Genomic DNA, 27,340 nt, shown 5'->3' on the forward strand with positions numbered 1-27,340 from the left:
ATATGATCCCAGGGCAGTTGTCCAAGAGGTAGTTATGGTTTGGGGATGTTAGTAAATATGTGAGTTATGAGATATTACATTACGGATATTCAAGTGATACAGGCATCATATGAGCTCATAGAAAAGAAGAGCCTATCATGTCAGTGATACAGTGTGGGGCAGCACAGAATAGATCCAGAGTACAAGCCTTTCACTCATGGCATCAGCACCCCACGCCAGCTTGCCACCCTGAAACAAACACACACACACTAGGGAGGGGCATTGAAGACATGGATGAATCACCCATAGAACCCTACGTATGAACCGTAGAACAGACGAACTCCGCCTTGGCCTCAGCTGGAAGGGTTTAGAGAGTCACGCTGGAGGTGTTACTAGAGAAGCGAGTTACCAAGCTGCATCAGACAGACGTTTTTATTCTATATTGCATATCTCATGGATATATACTTTACTAAAAAGAACGTCTGAATTAATCACAGTGTTACGATTTTTAAATATATCACATGATATATTTATAAACATGATGGTGTAAAAATAAACACCACAGTGCCTAATCTTTTAAAAAAACAATCTGACTTTGTGTGAAGGCCAAGATTAAAGGTCACAATTGTTCTCCTCTGGGAATTGACGTTCTATACCATGGCAAGGTCGAGGTTAAATCTAGAGGAACCAGACTTCTTTGAAGTGTTTTGGTTTCACATCCAGGATCATCCTGCTGGTTTAGGGATGTACCTCTAGTTGCTGACTATCCTCCGAGAGATTCACCTGACTCTCGGGTCAATCTGATGGTCAACTCACCGTCTCAACTTCCAACTTTCCAAAAGACTCCAAAGTGACACCATTTTGTGCCTTGTTCTATATTTTCCCCATCCCTCTCTACTCTTCAGTAATGACATCCCTCGGCAGTCAGACTCAGCATCGTGTGTTTGCTTGTGCCCGTCTCCCGTGCAAACATGGGCCAGATGTCCCTGGCCTACGCAGTTGCATCATCGGCCCAGGAGAAGTCGGGGGCAATTGAGGCCACCAGAGTCTCGGGTGAGCCCGCAGAGCTCGAGCGGCACACATTAGCACTCACTGTGTTATTACCAATTCCGAGCCTCTGCTCTTCGCAGAGTCTAACAGAGAGCGACGCGCAGGCTTCCAGCTCTCCTCAGCTGAACCCGAGGATTCCCCCCGAGACCGTGCCGATCCTCCTTTCCCATGTTCCCCTTCTCTCAGTGGCAGGGCCTCTCCATTGGCCCCAGATCTGAGGGAGAGACAAAAGCGGGGGCCAAAAAAAACACTGTGAACGAGGAACCATCCAAAGTTTTTTTTTTTTTTTTTGTGGCGACTGGCCACATGGTCTAGTCTGTGGGTCTATGATGCCCTGGAAATGTGCATTTGTGGATGTCAAAACCCCAGTCAAATCGGCCCATTATCAACATTTACAGAAAATTCATATGAAAACACTTTAGCACACTTAACCACACACATATGCAAACACACACACTGACACTGCATTTTTTTGTCAAATCTCAAAACTCTCAACCTAACCTAACCTCACCTAAACCTGTAATTGGACACAGTGGACATTTTGGAGATTTGAGGACAGGTAAACTGGGTTCTTGACTTAAAAGTTTGCTTTGCACCTCAAGTCACTGCTAAGAGAATGAGCTGCAGGAACATATGAAGTCGCATTTTCCCTATGTTTTCTTATCTGCAAGAATCTGAAGGACAGACTATCCCAGGCCAGACCACAGTTCATTATTTTCATTTCGAAACACATTCACATGGGTACCCTCGGTATGTGCTTAAAATGATCACCTCTCTTAAGTAAGCGCTGCAAAAAATACTGCTTGTCAGTGTTTGAACAGGGTACAGCTGATGAGTAATTGCGGGGATACGGTTCTTTTCCATTGCAGCAGAGTTGGCGGCCAGTTGCGAAACCATCTCACATGAGGAGCCACCATCATTAAGCCATTCATCTCCGGGGTAAGAGCCATTAGGCGGTTTTGTTAATGCTAAATTTATATCCACCACTCAGCACCACACACACGCTGGCCGGCCATGCACTCTTTTGAAGTGTAGTGACCCATGCTTCGCATGGCAAGCAGCACAGCCTCTCGTTGCGTTTGTTATGAAGGCCAAGCGCACGCACGGCAGGGCGTGACATCCAGGACGCTCCCGCAACAGAGGCAGCCTAGTGTGGGGGGAGGTCTGAGGGAAAAGCCTGTGCAATGGGGCCCATCCGAGGAGCACACGCACACACACACACACACACACACACACACACACACACACACACACACACACACACACACACACACACACACACACACACACATTCACACTCACACACACACACACTCACACACACATCCACATCTGGAACAGAGCGCTGGGCCCAATCCAGGCAGCGCTGGGTCGGCCCGCAGCAGCAGCGGAGGAGAACAACTGATTGTGGGAGAAGCACGGGGCCGCCGTCCAACAGGACCAGGACTGTGCCATGTTTTGATCTCTTTGAACTGGGCCTGTTGAACTGGGCGGAGTGCACTGGGTGAGCTTGGCCAGCGCAGAGGTTATCTGAAAGAGGGGCGGCAGAGTGCTGGCCATCCTCACCGGAGTGTCAGCTTCTCTCTGAAGGGCCTCCAGCAGTCGTGTTCTGGATGTAAGGAGCAGCAGTGGAGAGTGCCTTCAGATTTGATGTCGGTAGTTTTCCAATAGGTCCATTGTTAAAAGGAGACACAAGGCTTTCTCTGTAATGGTGAAAGGCATCACACTGCTGACACTTAACACTGAGAAAGGGTCACATAAGTTGTCGGGTAATATGGTGACAATACGATAATGTATTTGACTGATGATCACATGCACAGGCTCTGAATCTTACATCTTTGAAACAGTCGGAAGGTTGTTCTTGTGCATTTTAATGAAAATCTTCACTGCTTTTTGTTCACAACCCCAATTCCTCAACAAATCTAACATTAGATACCCACAGTTAAGAAGGCGGCACAAACAGTGATCTTAAGGACAAAGTTGATCAATCCGAATTTTACCAATTTATTCTGGCCATGTCAAACAAACATGCTGATGTTTTGGCCTAGTGTTTGACATGGCCAGAATAAATTGGTGAAATTGAGATTGGTGTGTGTGTGTGTGTGTGCTACCTTCTAACCTTTTGGTATGCAATGTTGGAACTATATGAAGCTTTGGTTTAGCACCACAAAGAAATACCGGGTAGGCGTATCTCCTTAAAGACCTAACTATTCCTCAACAAATCCATTTCAGAATCTTCATAACGATAGAATTTAAATTTGTGTTCATTTTGGATGTTACAAATTAAACCACAGAGTGGCTGGGACTGCAAGGCAAAGCGAGTTTTGCTAGATGTCGTGACAAACTACTATAGAAGACGAGTAGTGAATGTATAAGGACTTTGATTTACCCATGTAGCTGAGGACACCTAGTGGCGGTTTCTCTATTAAAAAAATTGTATCACTGCTAACTTGCAGTAAAAGGAGGTTGCAATGCACTACTCTGCATTACAGTCATGGCTTTTAAGACGTTATGGTTACGGTCATAGACATATATACAGTATATATAGTGTATATATGTCTATGGTTACGGTAGCCCTGATAAAGGTTTCATCTCTCAGTCCAAGACTCGGCAAACACTGTGACCTACTGCAATCAGTAACTATAGCATGGATCTGCTATATGTAATCTATTTTAGTTACCAGCCTGCTCCAAGCTCTGTCACATCAGTATATTTACAAACGAGCTCAGAATTACATCTATTAACCACTGTGTTATTTTTATTTATTACTATTCATTAATACAGTTTTTGTTATTAATTGTACTTTACATTATAAAAGTGTAAATTTTGTGTCAAGAAGTCAAGTGTAAATTTGACCAAAATAGACTATACATTATTTTTGATCAGGAATAACAGAATAAACTTTAATTAGACTTAGATATTTTATTTCAATTTGTATAGTGTTCCACAATTTTATTAATAGGATGAAAATGTGCGGCACCCTAAGCTTCACCTTGTGCCACTACGGAAACCATTTTCAACGGCCCACAGGAAGCGGAAGTTGGGTACAAACCAGCAACGTGAAGCTAGCTAGCGATACTTGGCTATCGCCGATGTTGTTTGTTTGATATGAAGCTAAATTTGTGATTTAGGAAGTAGTTGATTATCCCAGCTGGTCGGTATGGATAGCGGAAAACGACATAAGCGGCACGAATCTCCTATACGTGAGACAAAAATTAAAATTAAACAAGAAAAACTCAGTCCAGGCAAGGCTCAAAGATCACGCCGATCAAGTTCTGGGTCTGACCGTAGCAACTCAAGTCCCCCGAGAAGAAAAGGCAGCAGGTGTGTAGCTAGCTAACTAGCCAACTCTGTCAAAATACTAAACTAGAAGTTGGGTGGTTGGTGTTTTGTTTAATTTTGTGAAAGTGCACAAACCCATCATAATGGTTAGTGATTTGTTTCCATCGCTAGCTAGCAAGCTGGCGTTATTGTTGACTAACGGTAGCTAGTGAGCTATCGCTAGCTAACAACTTAATTATACCTAACTAACGTTATCGTGGTCTGTTTGTAAAGGTTATCGCTAGTCTAAAGGTACCCAGTCTCTGTGAGGTGAAAACGACATGCATATTTAGCTATGCTGAATCATCGCGTACTTTAGAATGGAAAGTGAACTCGTGTGTTTTTGTTAGATCACCACCCAGGAAAAAGGACCGTTCACCAGGAAAAAGAGATGGGTCGAGAGGCGGTCGGGACAAGAGGTCTCCCCCAAGCAGAAGTCGTAGCCCGTCACGCGATGCCGATACCAACGTTAAGCGGGTGATCTGTTCTTTCATTCTGTCATAGCACTAGTGTGTTTCCTCACAGAATCACACTCATTTTTATTTTACTCGTGGAGATAAACAATGCTCGTAGTACTCCATATGTACATTTTTAATTAGCCTATTACGTAGAATTTCACGTAACATTTAGTAATTAATTTACGTAATTAAGCCCCAAACATTCTGTGCTTATGATCACAGACTGTTGAAGTAATCTGTTGTAATGTATTATTTGCCCACCAGGAACGTGAAGATCATCGAGGCGGTGAAGAAAGGAGGCGTCCTGGTCGATGGGACGATGTGGACGACGGGCAGGTGAAGAAAGAGGGAGAGCGCCCCCGTCAGAGAGAGAGGGATAGAGAACGAGAAAGAGGGAGAGATAGGGAAAGAGGAGGGGGTGGAGGAAGAGGAGCTGGTGGAGGAAGAGGAGCTGGTGGAGGCAGAGGAGGTGGTGGAGGAAGAGGAGGTGGTGGAGGACGGGTTGAACCCACACGCGAACGGGACGCTCACATCTTCGAGGAGCAGCAGGCAGAGAGGGGGCAGCACGAGGAACAGCGGCGGGTGAGGAGATTCGCTAGACAGGGTGGGAGTGACGAGGACAATCCTCTTGGTGACCCGGACCAGGAAGAAGAACCCACAGAGATGGAAAAACCCAACTTTGAACTGTCAGGAGCCCTGGTGGAAGATACCAACACATTCAGAGGGGTGGTGATTAAATACAACGAGCCCCCTGAGGCCCGTATCCCTAAGAGGCGCTGGCGGCTGTACCCCTTTAAGAATGATGAGCCGCTCCCGGTTATGTACGTCCACAGGCAGAGTGCCTACCTTATGGGGCGCCAGAGGAAGATCGCTGATATCCCCATTGACCACCCCTCCTGCTCCAAACAACATGCCGTTTTCCAATATAGGTGAGGACATGTAGTTCCACCACCACAAAATTTACATGTTGAGACACCATCTTGTGTTCCATGCAAATATTGCTGTGTTTCAGTCTCATGGTGTTGTAGGCTTTGATTCTCATTGCCGCCTCAATGCATGTCAAAACAGGATACTAATCATGCATCGTGCCTGTGTCATGTGTGATTTTCTTGCTAATGTCACTGCAAAACGATTCGTTTGGTTCTTCTTTGGTAACTTAATGAAAATACAGCTACACAGCAAGTCATTCTAGTCATGTGAAACCTTATTAAACATGGCTGAATCATGTGTTTATTAAACAAACACATTGAAGTTCCTTATAAAGTTTTCAGAGTAGTACTTGATGAACAGTTTTGTGGATTTGTTCCTCTTCAGGCTGGTGGAACACACCCGGCTCGACGGGACCTCAGGGCGTCGGGTGAAGCCCTACATCATCGACTTGGGCTCAGGCAATGGCACCTACCTGAACAACCAGCGCATTGACGCGCAACGCTACTATGAGCTGAAGGAGAAGGACGTGCTCAAGTTCGGCTTCAGCAGCCGCGAGTACGTGCTTCTGCACGAGACCTCCGACACCAGTGAGGTGGACGCCAGACCGGAGGATGAAGAGGACGAGGGGGTCGACGAGTAGGACTTAAGCTGGTCAGGGACAGAGGCATCATGGGGAACCTGTGTGACAGATGAGGTCACGGATTACAAAATGCCAGCTGACGACGGAGATGTTTTTTTTTTCGAACTGTTTTCAGGTTTTAATGGAACAAAAAAAAAGTGGAAACGTCTCCAACATGTCTGTATACTAAAAAGGCCTCAGTCTGAATGGAACTAGTATGTAAGACATTCTTATCTCAGGTGGTTAGTTGGAGTGCAGTAATGCAGTTTACGACATATTTCACTGCCTAGCCAAGCTCATGCCAATACCTACAAGTGCTTAATGCCAGCTTCATTAGCTCGATCACAAGACATTGCTATGTATTTAGTACTACACTTATCGTTGTATGTGTCCAAGCTAGTTACTGTCAGCACACCGGATGTGTAGAACGTTTGTGCTGGATTCTTCATTTTACGTCTAAAACAGGTGGGTTACGCTTCATTAGAGAAGAAAATGAAACCAAAACTATTATTTGTCCTATTTGTAATCAGAGTGTAGAATGCGATAGCTGTGCTGTGTTGTCTCCATTGAGTTCAGGCAGTATTTGTTTTTGTACTGGCATTGCTCTTTATCGCTGGTATCACAATGCGAAGAAATTGACTATTTTCATGTATTATGACAAAAGGAATAGGGCTGTACAGTTAGTAACAACCCATTTGTTTTGTAAGCCCCAGAGTGTCTTGGCATATCTATATTTTTAGTTAGTTTTAGATGTTTTGTATTGTAAATAAACATGTTTTCTTTCAGTGAGAAATTTTGAATGGCAGATTTCAATGTCTAGTAAGTTACGCAGTTTATTTACAAACACCTCTTGTCTGCAGATACACTATAAACTTAAGGCCGCAAGGATTCAGTTTTCTTGTCATGCAATTTTAGTCAATTTATTTTTCAGTACTTTGGTAAAGTGACATGCATTTCTAATCAATAGATACTAGGTAGAGTTGGGTAATACTGTAAAAATAAAAATAAATACATGAGTATTGTAATATTTAAAATACCTTGCTCAAGTATCATCTCAGCATTGTCTTAAAGCTGGAGCAGGCTGGGCAGAAGAACTCACCACAAGAACACTGGATCTGCAGGAGGGGCAATACTTTCAGGCAATAGAGAAGGCTGCTGTATATGTGTGTATATACACTACCATGCAAAAGTTTGGAATCTCCCAGAAAATGACACGTTTTCCAGGAAAACTGGGGGAAAAAATTCAAGACCGTGACGAGATTAGAAATAATTGTTGAACTTGAATATTTGCGTTCATCACAGAATCCTCCATTTAGAGCAATTACAAACTTGGCAGCGTTACTACTTGACTGCTTTTCACTAAACAGGTCTTGCATAATTTGTATTGATGCTTGAGTCTCTTGTCTTATTGTAGGACAAAATGGCTCCAACCAAGTGCCATCCAGGGTATGGCTTGGCGATGGAGTTATGGTAAAACGCTGTCCATAGGTTATGGCATGGCGATGGAGTTATGGTAAAATGGAGTAATAGCCTTCCTTGTTAAAGCAGCAATACGGAATTCTGTTCCAAAACTAGCAAGCTAACTACCTAAAAGGTATGCAAAAACCTTGCAAACACCACCAACAGCCCTGTTGACACTGATACAAGCTTGCAAACACACTTACAGTATAGCTGGCAATGTTATGCTGTGAAAGCTTTTCTTCCTGGTACACAGAACTTTATGGGGCATATCCTGGATGGCTAGTGGGGAAGACTCAGGCATTTATCTGTCCTTTACATGACCATATGACCAATCTAAATTAATTTGACGATGGTACCAAAACTAGTTGTCTAAAAACCATACCTCAAAAAGTGTAAAATTGTTTCACAGTGTTACTTTAAAGATTACTTTTATCCTGTACTAATGACATACTTAACTAGCACCAAAGCACCCCCAGATCATCACATTTCAAGAAATCATCTGTAATTGTTCATTCTGCGTGATCCAAACACCTCTGCTTATATGTGTAGGTCTATAACTTATTTTTAATCATCTTCCGCCTACTATCTGTTTCATTTTGCCAATTTTAGACTTTTCCATTCATTAGCTAGACTCTGATGTGGCTTTCTCTTGGAGTTTGCAGAAAATGCCAACATTCCAGAGCCTCTTCATTGCTGATGATGAAACTGGTGTTTTATGGGTACTGTTCAGTAAAGCTGCCAGCTGAGTGATCTGTTTCTCAAACTAGAGATTATGCTGTTCCCGACATACACAGTTGTGCACCTGGGCCTCCAGCTTCTCTCTGTATCTTGGTTAGACCTGGTTTGCACTGTTTTGTGAAAGATCTAATGCACACTGAAGGAACCGTAATTAAGATATTTATAGTTAATAAAGATAGTATGTAAACTAGTATGTAAGCATTTCTGGGTGAATATACTTTGATGGGTTGACCTGAGTAAGGAGTGAGGTGTGACAAGTGGTCTCAACTCCCTTCCCCCATGTCAAATCTAGGTACCTTGTCTCCAAGACCTCATGAATACTGAGGGTGACGCCCTTGGTTCTCAGAGACCATTTAACAAGCAAGACTTGAATGGATAGATCAGATAATCTTAGGTGAAACTCTGGGCGAGTGGAACTCAAGCTTTGTCTCACAATAGTTGGCCGCAATTGTTTCAAGATTAAAAACTGTTTTATTTGACTGACACAAATCCAAGACTGAGTCTCCAATATATGGTATAAAATGAAATACTATCAACACCTTGGTGAGATCTGCAGTCTTGTTTTGCCAATTTCTTGCATGGAATAACCTTAATTTCTTAGACAAACAGACCGATGAGTTAGCTCGCTCTTTCTGACCATTTTACATAATCGATTCCAAAGGTGCTGATTCTCCAGATACTCAAGAAGGCCTGTTATTATTGCTTCCTTAAACATCACAACCGTTTTCAGCTGCACGTAATTGCAAAAGGGTTTTCTATCTTTTATTTGCAATTTTCGAACATGATAAATTAGGATGAGCTAACACAATGTCCCTATGAATCACAGGAGTGGTTACGCCTATGTAGATCATCAAAATCAGCCATCTCCAGCTGTTATAGTCATGTACAACATTAACCATGTCTACACCAATTGTAGGTTATTTGAATTGGAAATGCACAGGCATGCACAATTATAGCCTTCTTGAGGAGAGTTAATTTCAGTTTTTGTTTCAAATGTACAGGGGTTTGCAGAGAAACCACTGGAGTCTAGCAATTAAATTATTATTTTAAATAATAATTAAATTATTATAATTAAATTATTATTATTGCAATGCAATGTTATCACTGTGGCGACAGAGGACGCAGCTTCCTAATAATTTCCGGGAATGTTTTTGAGTGTGACAGGAGGGGTGGGGAGGGCGTGACCAATCGTCTGAAGGAAAGGAATGTTGAAGAAGACTCACCTGGTAACTTGCAGGAATACAGTTGCGCTATGAAAAGAAGATGAAGGAATTCCAGTTTAACTTATTCGTAGTTGAGCAAAAGACAGTTTAACGGAGATACGATGTACACATCCGAACGCAGGCGAATGAGCCTGCATGAGATCAAAAGAAAAGATCCTGTTAGAGTTTCGGCTGGAAGTCTATGGCAGGATCCTTTGGCATGTATCGAACTCAGTAACACCTCGGGTAAAAATATAATTTCGCCTCGAAGTCGGACGAGGGCACTGGCAGTTATCCACATTGCCATTGAGCATGCTTCAGTGCCCCAAACACAGGAAAATCTTTCTCTAAAGTGCCTTAAAGAAGCATGCGCTGACACACATGCGGTGTTGAAAACCATTCCGTTCGAGAGAATAGCACTGGGGACAACTGATGTTTTGGACAATTTTTACAACGCAGGCAAGTCATTGCATATTTTCATTTAGAGGTTACATTAGAGTCTACATTATATAGTAAATTGCATGCATTCAAACTTTTGAACTTCTAGCCTATTTATGACATAACTGTCCAACTGAACTCACGCTTTGTGGCTGTGAACTTTGAGTGCTATTCTACTTTCCGTTTCAGACGTTGCAGTGGTAGAGATGAGTGATTCGTTTTGCCAGCCCTCTCTTTTCTATCACCTGGGCGTGAGGGAGAGTTTCAGTATGACGAACAACATCATTCTCTACTGCAATAAGCAGGAGAATGACCTGCAAGCCCTCAAGGTATAGGACACTATAACTGAAGGTCTATGCTTGCGTTTGTCATAGAAAAGCTTTGAAAAAGAGCAAATAAGTTGTGAACCTTAGAACTGCTGAAAGGAAATAAATTGCTTTTTTAGAGACCCAGGTCATTTGTATTTTTTAATGTGAATGTGATTAATTTAATTAAGCATACAGATAAACAGTCATGCACACAATACCCTTTAAAACAAACACACACCTGTGTTCCAGTCACCACCGGTGTGTTAAGTGATTTGTCATTGATATATTTTTCTGGAAGATACTGTAGTGCTTAAGTGTTAGTCATATGATGCACACGTTTTTTATTGCCCATTGTGGAATACCTTTATGTGACATTCAGACAGGTAAGGTCCACAGGCATCCTGAATTCAATTTTTTTTTCAAAAGGGTTTTGTGTTTTAATGGGCCTTTGTAAATGTATACAGATCACCAAGATAAATGATCATGCCCAAAAGGTGAAATGTAAACTATTTTGCCTTGTTTTAAACATTGAAAGGCTTATGGGTACTTTCAGGTCTAGTACACAGAGTCACTTTACACAGAATGAATGTGAGTGTAGGTGTGGATGTCTATGTATGTCTGTGTAATTGTGTGTGTGTGTGTGTGTGTGTGTCTGTGTGTGTGTGTGTGTGTGTTTTTGTCCTCAGGAACAATGTGGGAGCTACACCTTCATCCCGTACATGGTGTCCCCTCAGGGGAAGGTGTTTGCCACTGATGCTTCCACCATGAAGGGGATCCAGGAACTGATGCAGCCTAGCTTCAAGCTAGAGCCCCTGCTCACTCCTCTGGTGGACAGACTGGTCCAGATTCTGGATAATGTCCAAATCCACGCCAGGTCCATTAAACACCTCCTTTAAGTGTCGCTAACCCTCAGCAATGTGATGTGTAGATGGCATAATTGGTATAATTCATTGACCAGTATTACATGTGTATCTCTACCAGTCTCTGATGCCAATATTTTCTGCCATGATGGAAGTTGGCAGTGTCAGTCACGGAGTTAGTTTTGGCTTTGTTTCTGCGTTGCTTCCTTTTCCAATGACCTCTAAACCTTTTACATTTTACAAGAGGTAGCCTGCAAAGAGAAGCCAAGTTAGGCGTTTACAGGAATGCAAAATGCAGGCCGGTTTTTACGTATGCCAATATGCCCCCCCTCTGAGCTGGGTTCTGCTTAAGGTTTCTGCCTGTTAAAAGGGAGGTTTTCCTTGCCACCGTCACCTTGTGCCTGCTCTAGAAGGTTAAGGCCTTGGGCTCTGTAGAGTGCTTTGAGACAATGTCTGTTGTTAATGGCATTAAAACAAATCAATTCAAATTAATTGAAATTGTCGTGCCATAACATGCCGTGTATGTTGTGTGGTGGCCTGCTGACTTAGACGTTTTCTGTCGAACAGTGAGTACTTCCGGGAGTCGATCCAGCGGGAGATCCGTCTGGCCCGAGAGCGCTTCACTGGCCAGACCCTGAGTCAGGAGCTGGGCCGCATCCAGAAGAGGCTGGACACCGTGGAGCTCCTGAGCCCCGACATCGTCGTCAACCTGCTGCTCTCCTACAGGGACGTCCAGGTGTGTGTGTGCATGCATCTGACAATGTGTTTGTGTGTGCGTCTGTGTCTGTATGGGCATGTGTGTATGTTTGTGTGTGTATCTGTCTGTCTGTGTGTGTGTGTGTGTCTGTATGGACGGACATGTGTGTAATGTTGCATGCTATACACAAGTTTATTGCAGACCTGTGGGAAAGTCTGTATAACATATTCAGTGTTTGCCCTAGGTTTACAGCTTTTTTGGGGGGGGAGGGGACACAAACACTTAAAGGAATCATGGTGTTCATGTGTTTCTTTTATTTTTTATTTATTCTTTAATTGAACAAAATTAACTTGACCTTCAAGGGGGGGTGGGGGGTGCTGTTGGGGGGGACGGGGCACCCCCCTAATATAATGGTAGGGGAAACACTGATATTTTTTTTGTGTTGGGCAGGAATAACTCCCTGCAGGGGTGCTTATTACTGATGGAGCCTGCGACTGAAATAAAACTCTGTTGTCTGACCAGTAGGTAAGGGATGTGAAGTGTTGTCCATTTGTGCAACATCCTTCCCTCAACAACCAACTCTAGGGGCTCCAGCGCAGTCCCCACCAGTCCCCACCATAACACAACTTATAAAGCCCTGGAGACCTTATTTGATCTAAAAATATATTTTGCACAATTCTTGCATGACCATGCTCCATGTCAAGGTGTTTGCATTTGCAGTGTCATTTTGTGCTGATAGGTCTTCACACTCAACACAGGAAAACCCCCTATGTGATCACTGAAGCGTTTGATGCGGTTTCCCCCCTTTGATGCCCTTTTGTCTTTGTTTCAATATCTGTACAAAGACATAATGGAGCTGTTTGTATTTCTTAGTAGCATCATGAGATGTGCATCACTCATTTACTATAATAACTGACTAATAATAACTTGCTCACTCATTCAGTTCAGGTCGTGAAGTATGAAGGTGAACTGGATCCTATCTCATTAACGCTATCCTTTAAATATTAAAGGCGTCAGCCATTGTCATAAATAATGGATGGTAATAGAAACGTATTTGTGTTGATAGGACTACGATGCCATGATCATACTGGTGGAGACCCTGAATAACCTTCCCACGTGTCGAGTGGCTGCCCAACAGAACATCCAGTTTCATTACATATTTGCACTCAACAGGTAGCTGACCTCTTTCTCTCCCACGTGCTGACTTGATTACTTTGTTGAACCCAACATTAAACCATGTTTACACATTTTGACACAAACCTGGCATGACACCATGACTTGGATGTATGGTTTGGAGTATGCATTAGAGAGCACCGATCGCAGGTTAGAAAGCATAAGCTACAGGAATGGATGTGTGATGCAAGGACGTGTCTGCCATCTTGGATATGTTTTTTTTTTTCAGGAGGAATTGCCCAGGCGACCGTGCCAAGGCCCTGGCAGTCATTCTGCCCATCGTGGAGTCAGTGGTCAAAGTGGCATCCGATGTGTACTGTTTGTGTGGACGCATCTACAAGGACACGTTCATGAGCTCTGCGTTTACTGACGCACACAGCCGAGACCAGGCCTGCTACTGGTGAGAAATGCCATGCTGTGCATTCTCATCTTTTCCGGATGAGCACTATCTGCATCTCTAAACTCTATGTACTTCTATTCATTTACATTTAGTCACATGGCAGACACTTCAATCTCAGCGTGACTCACAGTATAGTGCAGATGGACAGAAACCCAGTATTTTTCAGGACCTTGGTGTTGTTTGCACCTTGCTCTACCAGTTGATCATAGTAGTATTCTATTGTGATTGTTTACAACGTGTTTTGACTAAATCTTTTTTTTGTCACAGTACCGGTATATTTATATATTCATCATCATCATATTAAACACTTTACAAACAAAATGTTAAGAAGAAATATCCACAGAGACATTCTCTCAACCTAACCTATAATGTTGTCTGCATCGTTCCACTAAGGCCCATTCCCCGTGTTTTTGCTCGGATTATAATGACACATGGCACATAGATACTGACACTGATAGCAGATGGACCTAGACTGAGATATAAAGGTATTAGCGTTGCTGGGGCACTAGCTGGAGCCACAAAGGGGAGTACATTAGTGCTATCAGACAGTACTTAGGTGCACTTTTCAGACCCATAATGTCCACAATGAGCAGTCTAGTTATGGGCTAGTCGTAGCCTAACTGTTAGCATGATGTGTTGGGCATTCCTGGGAAAACGTTGTGGTCATGATGAGAAGTCCAAAACCGCTGAAAAAAAACAGACATTAAATGAGCCTTTGAAACCATGAAATAGGAATGCAATGCTTTATTTTCATTTAATGAACTTCAGGGAAATAGACACAATTGAACCGTAACAGTAAAAAAAGAGTAGTTATGACATGTGCCCAGGCCAAGGTTCCCGAACATTTCCTTACTACTGTATGAGTGTGTGTGTTTGTTTGTTTGTTTATTTGTTTATTTGTTTGTTTATTTGTTTGTTTGAAGGTATGGGCGAGCGTTTGAGGCTGAGCCCACACTACACTCTGGCATCAACAGCATAGTGCTCCTCATGGCTGCAGGTCATCAGTACGACACGTCAGCTGAGCTTCGCAAAATCGGTACGTCCTGTCAATCACAGCGTGTGTAAGCACCACCGCTCCATAAAAGAAGCATTGTGCAAGGTAGGACCAGTTCACTAAGGTCACCAAAACAGCACAGCAGGAAATAATCACTTAAATAAGTATTAAAAAGGTATTTCAAACATACAGTATTTACCATGCTGGCCATGTGGTCGGATATTTGATTTAGCTAATGATATACTAGCTAAGCGATTTCCATATCTCCCTGCTCCTCTCTTTGACGTCATGTTTAATCATGAATAAATAGTCAAACAATATTTTCCCAGTGGTTTATTTGTATGCCTTCAGGTGTACCAGTGGAAGATCCCAGCCCCTGTAATGTATACAGTACCCTCATTTTTGCCATGCCCTTGTAGTCTTTGTTGTGTTTGTGCACACTGGGCAATGTGAGCGGGACATTTCTGTTAGCCAGCAGATAAGAATGGGGAATGGAAAAGCCACTTAAGAATATCATACTGAGCAACTGGCATTTTGCAGCCAGGTCTCTGTTGGCCAGTGATAAATACTGTGGCCTAAGTAAGCATTTTGGCTCATATGACAGTAACGTTCATTTGTGGTCAGTAATTGAAATCATCGCTCTTTCCTGTGATGTTGAATGGGTGCATGGGTGCAATGGTTGCACTGAAGCAGTTTATTAAACGTGTGCTACCCAATGTGTCAATGTATGCTTTTTATAATTCAAAGTATATTTGTGTGTGTCTCTGTGTGTGTGTGTTTGTGCAGGTGTAACACTGAGCAGTTTACTTGGGAGGAAAGGGAGTTTGGAGAAGATGCAGAACTACTGGGACGTGGGTTTCTACCTCGGTGCGAGCATCCTCACCAACGAGCACAAGAAGGTCATTGAGGCCTCTGAGAAGCTCTACCGACTCAAGGCGCCCATTTGGTGAGAGCCGTTTTATTTTCCAACCACTTTATCACCTGGCACATTGAATATCTCATTGATTTTTTTCATTCATTATTTACACACAGAATGGCAAATATTGAACAGAATGTAATAAATATCTGATATATCCGGTCCTCTAGTTTGTCTCTGCTGTTTTTTATTAATTGAATAAATATCTGATAGATCCAGTCCTTTATGTTTGTCTCTCTGCTGTTTTTTATTAATTTTCTGGCAGGTATGTAGCATCCATCATGGAAACATTCATCCTGTACAAACAGTTTGCCAAACCTCCGGAGGTCAAGCACCCAAAGCAAGAGACCGTAGACTTCTGGATGGAGCTGATGGTTCAGGCCTGCAAGCCCACTGTCTCCACCGCCCGCTGCCCTGTAAGAGTGTCCGCCATAACCACAAACCTCTTGCTACCAAAAACATCTAGCAGATTATCTGAATAACAAGCCTTTTATACAATAATCATATATATATATGATTCTTGTATAAAAGGATATATATATATATATATACATATATATCTTATATAGTAAGCATTTCGTAATCTTGTGGGGCCCAACATGACTTTGGGACTATGTGAATAGAGTTCACTGTATTGTTTTCCACCCATTTAGATCATACAGTATATTGTCCCCGTTGTTGCCAGAAAGATATGTAAAAATACTTCTGGCTACGTGACACCAGGCATACCATAAAAAGCAGCCCCACAGGACATGTATAAATGATTAAGAATGATCCGGCACCCTTCATGAGAAGGTTATTAAACATTAACCCTTCCATTCAAGCCATGAATGACTGCATGTGAAGTAAAGCCACTGACCTTTTCTTTAAACCGGCCAAGAGTTGTGTTGCTGATGGGCTCTCTCTGCCCGCAGGTTCTGATTCTGGAGCCCAGTAAGGTGTTCCAGCCCACTATTGTCAGTGTGAGCGAGGAGGACGTCAGCCGCACAGTGCAACTGCAGCACGTCACGCCTCTGATGGTAGAGACAATGAGCATCTCTTTTTTTCCTCTCTCTCTCTCTCTCTCTCTCTTACTCTCTCTCTCTCTCTCTCTCTCACTCACACACACACACTCACACACACACACACACACACACACACACACACACACATAGACACACAGACACACACACACATAGAGACACACAGACACACAGACACACAGCCTCTCTCAGACATTATATTACATCCTTTCTTTCTGACAAATACACAAAAAATTTAAACATCTTCAACACCTCACCATAACAAAGACTCTGTATGAGACTTGTTCTCTGTAAATCACAATGATGCTCTTATCCTCCTACACTTATCTCTCTTTTTATCTCAACCGTCTGTTACCTCACCACTACTGTGTGTAAACAAGATGAACAGCCACATGTATGTGATCTGAAAGCCATGTGCTTGTGAAGCTTGTGAAGCTTGTGAAGCTTGTGAAGCTTGTGAAGAGATGAACATGTGTCTCACTGGCATAGCCAGTTGATGTCAGCTCACATTCTCTCTGCTCAGTTGAGGTGAGATATAGAATGTCAGTGCCAGAATGTGTCTTTCCACACTGACAAAAAACAAAAACGCAGGAACGAACCCAACCCAAGTCTGCTATATCGAATTTCTAATGTCTAAATAATCTATGTTGCAAAGTGCTGTTTCATAACAAGGACTCAAAAAGGACCTCAAAATCTGTAAACCAGAGCATCAACCCTCTCATTAATACCCACATACAGCTCCTTAATCAAAACTCTTCTAATTTTTGAGGGGAATAGTCAGCAAATCCTCCAGGAACAAGTAAAGAGATCTCTGGAAGGTGATACCATGGGAAAGGTATCTGGCACAAAAATGTCAGGAACCACACCTGAGTTCTGCTGTATTAATCAAGTCACTCTGCCACAGTGCTGGCAGAGGACAGGATACTGTCAGTCAGGCTTACCACACCCTGTTATACCTGTACATCAGAACAAACAAGCACAGGTCTGAACTGAGCTCAGTCTCAAATTATTTGGAAGTACATGCACCCTCCAGCCTAGGCACCAAAGATTAAAAAAAAAAACCCTGTGCAATATTTTATTCTTCTGTATTTCAAACTGAAATCGCATATCAAAATGCAGTTAAACACATATTATTTAATCCTTGTACAGACTTATGTGGCATGACTATGCACAGACTCAAAAGGCCATGTTCAGCAGTTTAGTCACTCCCCATGTGGTCTAGACAGGATATCTGTGATATTTGTGCTCTCTTAGGGCAAGTTAACGCCTGTTCTCATTCTTCATTTTTGCACAAAAAAATACGAATTCTGTTGTCATTGTTCTAACTTGTTCCTCTGAGTTTCCTCTTCGTTTTCCTCTGTAAAACATGCAAACTGAGAGGGAAACACACACACACACACACACACACACACACACACACACACAAAGCTTCCCTTTTCTATTTGAAGGCTTTAGTCTATGGGCCTCACTTCCCACTTGCTTACTCAAGACTCAGACTTAGTAAACTGAACCAGAAAATGACACAGTATGTCTGTTTGTTTGCCTGTATTAATGTATGTGTTTGTCACTTCGTTGTTGAAAATGTGCTGTCTCTTCCATTTCCAGAAAGGTCTCCACAAGTGGACTTTCCCAGCCTCTGCAATAAGGGGAGTGAGGTGTGTATAGTGTGTGTGTGTGAGAATGTGTGTGTGTGTGTCCGTCCAAGCTATTTGTATTTTATCAGTTGCATTCTAGGAGTTCTACATTCCTTTAAACACACACACACACACACAAATACAAAATAGTGAAAAATATATAAAAATGAAAAAGTTAATTGCATCTGCTAATCATATTGGGCCTAGACATCATTATATCCATGGCGATCCTAGTTCATCATACATGCTGCCTGACCTTGTGCTATTCCATTGCAGCCTATTAAAGATCCAAACCAAAATTTGCTCTGTAGTTCAGCATACTAGTGCTCATCATAAAATAGAAATTGAATTCTGTTTTTCTTTTAAACTGGGTAATGGCCCCAGATCCCTCCTATAAAAATTGGATGCCCCTCTTCTCATATTTAAACTACGCCCATACAGACCCTATTTAGGCAAAGCAACATTTTTGTTGTTGCCCACCCAAATAATCCAAATGCCCACCCAAAGATGAAATCCTAGCAACACCTCTGGTCCACATTCTATAATGATAGGTCAGATCAGACCCCATCTCATACAATATTCAACACAGCGTCTTGTGCAAGACCTGTTTATTTCCCAAGTAGACCGTTAAAATGCAATTTTGGCAGCCTTGCCTGCATGTGTCGTGAGAGCGTTACAGATGATTCAGAATGCAACGGCGCGAATGATCTTTGATCAGACAAAGAGGACACATGAAACTCCTCTGCTAGTCACCCTTCACTGGTTCCCTGTAGCTGCTAGAATTAAAATGAAATCTCTCACTCTCACCTATAGGACAGCCACTGAATTTAAATTCTAGGATTCAGCTGTTCCCCATCTCAGCTATTTTGCTCCCTCCAAAGAGCGTGCATGTTGTGTTTGCCTACACTCTATTGGTGTATATTTATGTGTAAGAGCCAGGCCCCCTCAATGTGCATGCCTTCCTTATAAAGTCCTTCAACAACAACAGCAGCAGCAGATTCATAGGCGTCTCCAGCTGGCCAGAGGCATGGGGCCAGAACCTCTGGTTCTCTCTGACATCCAATGAGAAACCTCTGTTGTCACGACTCTTCCCTCTATCTGTTCACCCTGACCCCGCTGGCTGGGGCTTGACGTACTTGTTTACCTTAGCCTTATTTTCTTCGCGCTTGTCCTTTGGCCCGCAACGGTCTTTGCCTACTGCTATTTGTGCAACATAAATCACCCACACAACACAGGCAAACTGCAGACTGCCGTACCGCGAGGTTGTGAATGGATCTGATCAGTGGCTGTGATAAGGAAACTGAAATAGCTTTGTGTCGCCGCGGTATGGGAAGCGTTGGGTTCTTCTGCTCTGCTGCAAGATTTTTCCTTTTGATATCATTCCTTTGTTTGTTGCGCTCCAGTGCATTCTTAGGAAGCGTTTGCACATACTTGTCAAGTACTGGGGAGGTGTTTAGTTGCAGCGTGCTTCACTGTTTCACGGCTGTGGCTTATGCTGTCCTGGCTTATCCCTTACAGACACCATCTTGCTCATGATGGCTTCAGCAGGAACATATGTTCACATGGCTGCTCTCCTTGGCCTTCGTGTTGTTATGACGTGTGCCAGCAACAAGTTGTAGCATTTGTCCGACATTCAGTCTGTGCTTGTGCAATGTGACACACCTAATGATTGGGCTGTTTCATATTGTGTTTTTTCGTGTCATTTCTCCACTTTTACACTGTTTCCACATCTGTGTATGAGATCATGCCTTTCACTCGTATAAACTCTGTTTCCCCATCTGTGTATGAGCTCATGCCTCTCAATCGTAGACATTGAGTTCATTTTGGCATGTGAAAGTGGTGGGTGGTCAGATGTTCCATCTCTCTTCTATTCTCTTCTATCTTCAACTTTCTCTCTCTCTCTCTCTGCAGTGTTTCCAAGTTCGATGAGCGGAGCTGCTTCCTCTACGTCCACTACAACTCGGACGACTTCCAGCTGTGCTTCCCCAGTGACACACACTGTATGGGGTGAGTGTTGCAGCGCGGCCCTGAAACACAGCCAAGTCAAATAGAGCACTGGGAGTGGACTGCCAGTCAGATTACTTCTGCCAAAGCCAAAGTCAGAAGCACTGTTTCCTCACATGAACGCTCTTAGAAAGATAGGTTGTATAGAACCTTAACCTTAAAAAGTTCTATTTCTGGTTCTGGTTCTACTCTTGTTAACCCCACAGAACATTTACATTTACATTTAGTCATTTAGCAGACGCTTTTGTCCAAAGCGACGTACAAGGGAGAGAATAGTCAAGCTACGAGCAATAGAACCTGGTGTAACAATAAATACTATTTTACATAAGAAATATAACAAAATGAAATAAAAAAGAAAAAGAAGTGCAGAAATGTAACTGCTGTAATTGCAAGTTACGCACTAGTCAAAGTGCCAGTTAGGAAGAGGCTTTAATTGGAAGAACCTTCTGAAGAAGCGATTTTTTGATGTGGACAAGCAGAACCTTTTTGTATCTTACAAGTTGCAGAAAGGGCAATATGGTTTAAGGGGTCATGTTGGTATCTACGTTCTTATCTGAGATCATGCCTTTCATGTGCCAGAGATCCGGAAACGATTGTATTCTTTTTTTTGTTTCATAGCTTCCTGATTTTATATAGGACACCATTGCTTTGTGCTAGGTGATGCATAGTGTTTGTGTGAAAGATGTGAATATCGGTATGAGTAAACACAATCAGTACTGATAAAGTTGGGTTGGTCCTGTGTTGAATAAACTTTTGTCTATAGTTTCAGTGTTTGTGCACTCTGCTGTTCATCTACCATTTATGGGATCTCTCATCCTTTACAAAATTAAGACCTGGATTTTTTTATATGGAATTGTGTGTATATGTGCGTGTGCGCGTGCGTGATTGTGTGTGTGTGTGTCTGTGTATGTAAGTGTGTGTCTGTGTATGTAAGTGTATCTCTGCTGAAACAGACTGACTCTGACTGAGTGCCCTTTGACGCTCCTCAGGTTCTGTGAGCTGGTGAACTCTCTGCGGCAGCAGGCCGTCGCCCCTGTGGAGGAGCCGAGCCCGCTGAGCGGGGGAGTGTTAGAGGTGAGCGCCCCTCTGGATTGCGTGTGTCCGCTACCGAGGCCCACGGGATGTGGTCTGTCATAACACTCGCCTCTTTGCTTCCTTCAAGGGCACTAGTCTATTGTGAAGTGGGTCACATTGAACCCTTGCAGAGAATGACTTCCTGTTCAGGTTGGCTCGTGTAGTGGCAGTCACATAGAACACTACTGGGTTCTTCTCTTATTTCATCCTGCTATCTAATGCATACAAATTGGAAAGGTCTATAATCAGCTGATAGCAAAAGGAAATGAAAAACACCCTTGGAAGAGATTCCTGGCAAAAAAAGGCTTGCAGCTCCAGGGGCCACAAGCACGCACAAAGGGGGGGATCAATGAGGCTATTTGCACATGCTATTGTTTTCCGAAAACTCGATACATAAGCTTCCTGCCGCGGCCGAGACGGACCTGCAGCACGTCTGTGGCTGCTCATGCACTTGAGTAATTGTGTAATGGGGTCGGTCTGCTAATTATTGATGCAGTATGAGTGTGACCTTCTGACTGTGCTGATCATTTTCTTTCCTGCAGTACATCTATGAGACGAGCGAGAACAGCGATAAAGTGGTCCTGGGAAAAGGGACGTATGGAGTCGTGTATGCCGGCAGAGACCTGAGCAACCAGGTGCGCATCGCCATCAAAGAGATCCCCGAAAAGGACAGCACGTAAGGAATTAGTCCTCGTCAATGTTTCCCTACATCTGCTTTCGTTCACTCTGAATCTAGCGTTGGCCAATGCGTGTGCTGTGTTGGGTGCCTCTATATGTCTTTCTATCATGCTAAAAACATGTAATACACACCTCATGGTGCATATATCATTTTGTACAAAATATCATAATAAACTCCTTATCCCATGATGCACAGCATAATGTGTGTGTGGTTCACTGACCTTCTGTTGTAGACTAAAAATACAGAGACTGATTCCCATGGGAATGGCAGTAGCAGCTCCTAAGAGAGACTAATGTTCTCAGCTTTCTCCCTGTTTATGAAATTCAGACTCTTCCCAAGAGATTTAGAGTTTTTCCTTCGTGAACTTAACATGTGTTTCAACCATGTCATGACCCGTCCCTACAGAGTGCATGTTTTGCTTGCAGTTACAAGGAACTGTAGAACTCTGTGTGAAATCCCACAGATTTACCCATCCTCCACTCACTCCCTCAGGATATGTGGGTGATTCCCCCCCCCCCCCCCCCCCCCTCATGCTTACCTCACCTTATCTGCTTTATTTGTCCCCGGTCGCTCCCTAATCTTGAGTCTGTGTTTTATTCTTTCTTGCTCTTCCTGCTTTCTTTCTCTCTCTCTCTCTCTCTCTCTCTGGATTGGGTAACATTTGCATATGGAAACTTCTAGATTTGGAGGGAGTCCTTTCCTTGTTCTCATTTCTTGTGAAGGATGTTGGTTGTTTAGCGTTTCTTTTTCATTAATGACTTTCTTTCCTCCTTCCTTTTCCTTTCTGTCTTTTTCTTTGTTTCTCTCTCTCTCTCTCTCTCTCTCTCTCTCTCTCTCTCTCTCTCTCTCTCTCTCTCTCTCTCTCTCTCTCTCTCTCACCCTCCATGCTCCACAGTTACTCCCAGCCTCTGCATGAGGAGATAGCCCTGCACAAGAGGCTGAAGCACAGGAACATCGTGCAGTACCTGGGCTCTGTCAGCGAAGATGGGTTCATTAAGATATTCATGGAGGAGGTACCGGGAGGTAAATACCTATCTCTGCTCTCCATCTTTTCATTAATCCATTCATTCATTCATTTATTCATTAATTCATTCATTCATTTATCCATCCATACATTCATTCTTTCTTTACCCCGCCAAGGAGGTTATGTTTTAAGTGCTGTGTGTTTGTCTGTAAGCAGGATGACACAAAAACTACCAGCCCATTTTTCATGAAGGTGTGCGCTCTCTGAGAGCCCCTGTAGTTCTTTCTTTCTTTCTTTCTTTCTTTCTTTCTTTCTTTCTTTCTCCAATTTTTTATGCACCCCTTTTTCATTAAGTTATTCATTACTTTCTTTATCCATTCATTCATTACTTAACATTGACAAATGCAAACAAACAGACACATACCTACTAGCCTACTTTGCTTAAAGTTATTTACCTAACTGTCCGTGAACTGCCTGTAACCTCTATGTGGCAGAAGTTGTTAGTGTCCAGCTCAGAGTTCTACAAGACAAGAGTAGCCTTTTAAAACGTCATTTGAGTTCCAGCTTTAAACAACATCTGCCTTTACACATTCCGGCAATTCCCTCAGCTGTGATAGTTGTTCTTTGTGTTCCAGCATGACCTGGTTTCATGTTAGTCAGTCAGATGGCTGGGGGGAGTGTACTTACTGGATATGGATTGCAGGAAGGGGCGTGTGAGCAACCGTGTGTGTGTGTGGGAGAGCCGCTGGCAGGAAGAGACACAGGAAGTTTGGAAGCCCATATTGAGCAATTCAACTGAGTCACTGACGCACTGTAGGGTCTAGTGATATTGCAATGCGAAATTAAAAGCATTAATAATTTGCCAACATAAAAGCCTGTGGCTCAGCTGCTGATTCATCCCACAGGAAGCTTGTCCTCCCTCTTGCGCTCGAAGTGGGGGCCCCTGAAGGACAACGAGGCCACCGTAGTTTTCTACACCAAGCAGATCCTCGAGGGACTGAAGTACCTGCATGACAACCAGATCGTTCACAGAGATATCAAGGTAGAGGCACACACATAAGGAATATGCTCTACAGAACCTGTTCAACATTAATAACAGACACAGAATACAATTGCTTTAATAAACGTCATACTTTTAGGCATGGGGCGCTTAGTAGTATATTTTAATTTGTGTGCTAAAGTGGCAGCTCAGTGATAACATGGGGGGCATTTTCCCTGCAGGGGGATAACGTCCTAATAAACACGTACAGCGGAGTTCTGAAGATCTCTGACTTCGGGACCTCCAAGCGGCTCGCTGGGATTAACCCCTGTACAGAGACATTTACAGGTTAAAGGAGTGTGTGTGTTTGTGTGTGTGTGTGTGTGTGTGTGTGTGTGTGTGTGTGTGTGTGTGTGTGCCAGATGTGGATGTAATGTAGTGTGTGAAGGACAAATAACTGCCTTGTTTAATCTAAGTCTGTGTATATGTGTTATATGTGTTACATGAGTGAATCAATGAATCAGTAAATTTTTCCTGCCATATTTGACTTCTGTGTTATCAGGAACACTGCAGTACATGGCTCCAGAGATCATAGACCAGGGGCCTCGGGGCTACGGCAAGCCAGCTGACATCTGGTCCCTGGGCTGCACCATTATTGAGATGGCCACAGGCAAGACCCCCTTTCATGAGCTGGGTAGTCCACAGGCAGCCATGTTTAAGGTAGAACACAGAAAACAGTCTCACACAATCTCCAAATCGACCTTTACCATTACCTGTTTGCCTGATTGCATCAAGTTTATGATCTTGCTGACACGTCAGGGAAACTTTATTGGTGAAGAAGGGAAATATAAATTAATGATCCATAGTTTCCAAAGCATTTAGCTGCTATGATGGCACATCATGAGCAGACTGGGTGCCCAAGGGATCACGGGTCCTGCCAGCACCTCCTTGCCTGAACTTCCCCATGCCTTTGAACTTCTTGTTGCTTTTTTAGACTGAAGAAGGCTTGTGGTGTGTTTTATGGAATATAACTAATAACTGGTAAAAAAGAACCTCACTGACATATGTGCCGTGTTGGCTGTAGGTCGGTATGTTTAAGATCCACCCGAAGGTGCCAGAATGCATGTCTGACGAGGCCAAAGGCTTCCTTGTGAGCAGTTTCGAGCCGGACCCGGACAACCGAGCCACGGCATCCGAGCTGCTGAAGGACACCTTCCTCACAGCCAGCCCACGCAAAAGAGTCAAGCCCGAGCCCATCCAGAAGGAAACTGCAGGTCAGGCTTGTCAGACTGTCTGGTATGGTCTGTCTGGTTAGACTCCCTGGTCTGGAGTTGCCACAGCCATTCAGTGTGTCAGAATTATGTGAATCTGCACTCAGAATTATGTGCTAACCATCACTTAAAAACCACCACAATGACATTTCTGTGTGTGTGTGTGTGTGTGTGTGTGTGTGTGTGTGTGTGTGTGTGTGTGTGTGTGTGTGTGTGTGTGTGTGTGTGTGTGTGCGCACACGCACACGCTTACAGTGTTACGTGCCGGCTCAATGCACAAAACATAAAGGGGAGGCCACGCAGAATTTATGATAATAATAATAATAATAATAATAACAATAATATATTTATTAATGATTTACAAGTTTATATATTTATCTAATAATTATAGCAAACGTGTGGTGAAGGTCAGTGTTGTGAAGAGAAACAAAAGATGTGAATGGTAATATAAACAAACAAACGACAACGATCCGAAATCCAACGACTATCCAACGAGTATCCCAAATCCAATTCCTATCCAAACACCAACGACCAATCCAAAACTCCAATCCAACGCTCCCCCGACTGCCATCTGATCAGGGCGTTTGTAGCCCATCCAATCATCTGCTACACCTGTTTCCAATCACCTGCAATAGAGAAAGAGACAGAACAGGCATGCAAATATCATGGGGCGGGGCCTAGATCCGCCAGGGTCGTAACAACAGTCTCATAGTGGCAGTGTCCTAGCTTGAGCATATTCAAAGTTGTTACTATTTGTTTAAAAAAGGATTTTTTTTTTTTGGTAATTGGTTTATGGTTTTAGTAATTGACAGTTCTGGTCCAACTTATTATAGTTTGATGAACTGAACTACTATTAGGAAAGGCTCATACTTACAGGGGTCTCTTTAGCTTTGGTGACATGGTGTCTTGGCACCAAACTATTATCCTTTAAGAAATCAAAACAGGGCATAGAATATTGTTGTTATAGTATGTTGTATTTGTTGTATTTGTATCCTTTGGTCAGTTTTCTTTAAAATGCTCTACTTATGGTCCTTGCGAGTGGAGGGTATAACATGATCTCTGCCTCTCTCTGTAGCTGACTACCACAGGAGCATGTCTGTGCCCATCTGGGTCCATGTGGAGGATGTGGATGCCGAACCCACTGACCTGTCCTGCTCTTTGGACCTGCGCCGGACCATGCCGGTCCTCCGGATGGACGACATCGCAGAGAGCCCGCCCAACACCAGCGGGTTCCTCCCGTTAGTCCGACCCTATGATCTCTCGCCAAACACACACACACACACTCACACACACACACACACACACTCAGACAGACAGACAGCCAGTCACCACAGTAATGTCCACGCATAGGGTTTGAAGTGTGAATTGAAATTCCTCTCAAACAGCCAGTTACCGTAGTTACCATAGTCATACCCTGATCTTTTTGGTTAGACAGGGTTTTTAAGTAGGAATTTTACCCTTCTAATCTCTAACACAGTTTGACCCCATTCTGGGTGACACACTTCTACTTCCTAAATTGATTTGTACAGTCTATTTCTCATCAAAGCAGCTACAGGCACAAGATGTACATATGGTTTGCTTAGAGTCCAGTTACTAGCATGTAACACTACATACTTGCTACAACTTAGGACTACTTGATGAAGTGCATTACACCTTATGGTTGTTATGAAGAGGAACTGAAAGTTTCTTTATCTTTGTTGTCATCTGTTGTTCTTGGCTGTGTTCAGGGTTCCAGAGGAGCCTGCGGGGGACCTGAGTAGTCCGTCTGGTTCCGGGGAGAACCTGGGCCTGTTCCTATTGCGGAAGGACAGCGAGAGAAGGGCCACTTTACACAGAGTCCTTACTGAGTACAACGACAGTGTGGTGCGCAACATACAGGACACGCTACCCCAGGTACACCTCACTGTGTGTGTGTGTGTGTGTGTTTTTGTGTGCGTGTATATGTGTCTGTGTGTGAGAAGGGCCACTTTACACAGAGTCCTCACTGAGTAAATCAGCAGTGTGGTGTGCAACATACAGGACACGCTACCCCAGGTACACCTCACTGTGTGTGTGTGTGTGTGTGTGTGTGTGTGTGCCTGTTTGTGTGTGCGTGCATGCGTGTGTGTGCCTGTGTGTGTGAGGAGGGCCACTCAAGTCTACCCGAGGTACACCTCACTGTGTGTGTGT

At 43.4% G+C, this 27,340-nt stretch overlaps 2 protein-coding genes across 2 annotated transcripts in view; both read left to right on the forward strand.

The window, feature by feature from the left end:
- The first annotated feature begins 4,032 nt into the window (after nucleotides 1-4,032).
- On the forward strand, nucleotides 4,033-7,150 carry snip1 (Smad nuclear interacting protein). The gene is made up of 4 exons (XM_042709086.1): nucleotides 4,033-4,353; nucleotides 4,701-4,827; nucleotides 5,073-5,737; nucleotides 6,123-7,150. The coding sequence occupies exons 1-4, from the start codon at nucleotides 4,190-4,192 to the stop codon at nucleotides 6,376-6,378; spliced, it is 1,212 nt and encodes a 403-aa protein (XP_042565020.1). The 5' UTR covers nucleotides 4,033-4,189; the 3' UTR covers nucleotides 6,379-7,150.
- Nucleotides 7,151-9,701: 2,551 nt separating this feature from the next.
- The window catches only part of si:ch211-1i11.3 (mitogen-activated protein kinase kinase kinase 5), a 21,749-nt gene continuing 4,110 nt past the window's right edge, over nucleotides 9,702-27,340 (forward strand). The window contains exons 1-21 of the mRNA XM_012824638.2: nucleotides 9,702-10,217; nucleotides 10,386-10,525; nucleotides 11,191-11,378; nucleotides 11,932-12,100; nucleotides 13,128-13,234; nucleotides 13,464-13,634; nucleotides 14,558-14,670; nucleotides 15,415-15,574; nucleotides 15,810-15,960; nucleotides 16,459-16,563; nucleotides 18,172-18,221; nucleotides 20,112-20,207; nucleotides 21,194-21,278; nucleotides 21,821-21,954; nucleotides 22,853-22,980; nucleotides 23,827-23,963; nucleotides 24,143-24,248; nucleotides 24,463-24,620; nucleotides 24,985-25,174; nucleotides 26,247-26,409; nucleotides 26,899-27,064. Of these exons, the coding sequence (XP_012680092.2) occupies nucleotides 9,881-10,217; nucleotides 10,386-10,525; nucleotides 11,191-11,378; nucleotides 11,932-12,100; nucleotides 13,128-13,234; nucleotides 13,464-13,634; nucleotides 14,558-14,670; nucleotides 15,415-15,574; nucleotides 15,810-15,960; nucleotides 16,459-16,563; nucleotides 18,172-18,221; nucleotides 20,112-20,207; nucleotides 21,194-21,278; nucleotides 21,821-21,954; nucleotides 22,853-22,980; nucleotides 23,827-23,963; nucleotides 24,143-24,248; nucleotides 24,463-24,620; nucleotides 24,985-25,174; nucleotides 26,247-26,409; nucleotides 26,899-27,064 (3,054 nt within the window). The 5' untranslated portion in view covers nucleotides 9,702-9,880. The remainder of the gene's footprint in view (nucleotides 10,218-10,385; nucleotides 10,526-11,190; nucleotides 11,379-11,931; nucleotides 12,101-13,127; nucleotides 13,235-13,463; nucleotides 13,635-14,557; nucleotides 14,671-15,414; nucleotides 15,575-15,809; nucleotides 15,961-16,458; nucleotides 16,564-18,171; nucleotides 18,222-20,111; nucleotides 20,208-21,193; nucleotides 21,279-21,820; nucleotides 21,955-22,852; nucleotides 22,981-23,826; nucleotides 23,964-24,142; nucleotides 24,249-24,462; nucleotides 24,621-24,984; nucleotides 25,175-26,246; nucleotides 26,410-26,898; nucleotides 27,065-27,340) is intronic.

This window comes from Clupea harengus, chromosome 11 (genome assembly GCF_900700415.2).
Source record: "Clupea harengus chromosome 11, Ch_v2.0.2, whole genome shotgun sequence".
Taxonomy (NCBI): Eukaryota; Metazoa; Chordata; class Actinopteri; order Clupeiformes; family Clupeidae; genus Clupea; species Clupea harengus.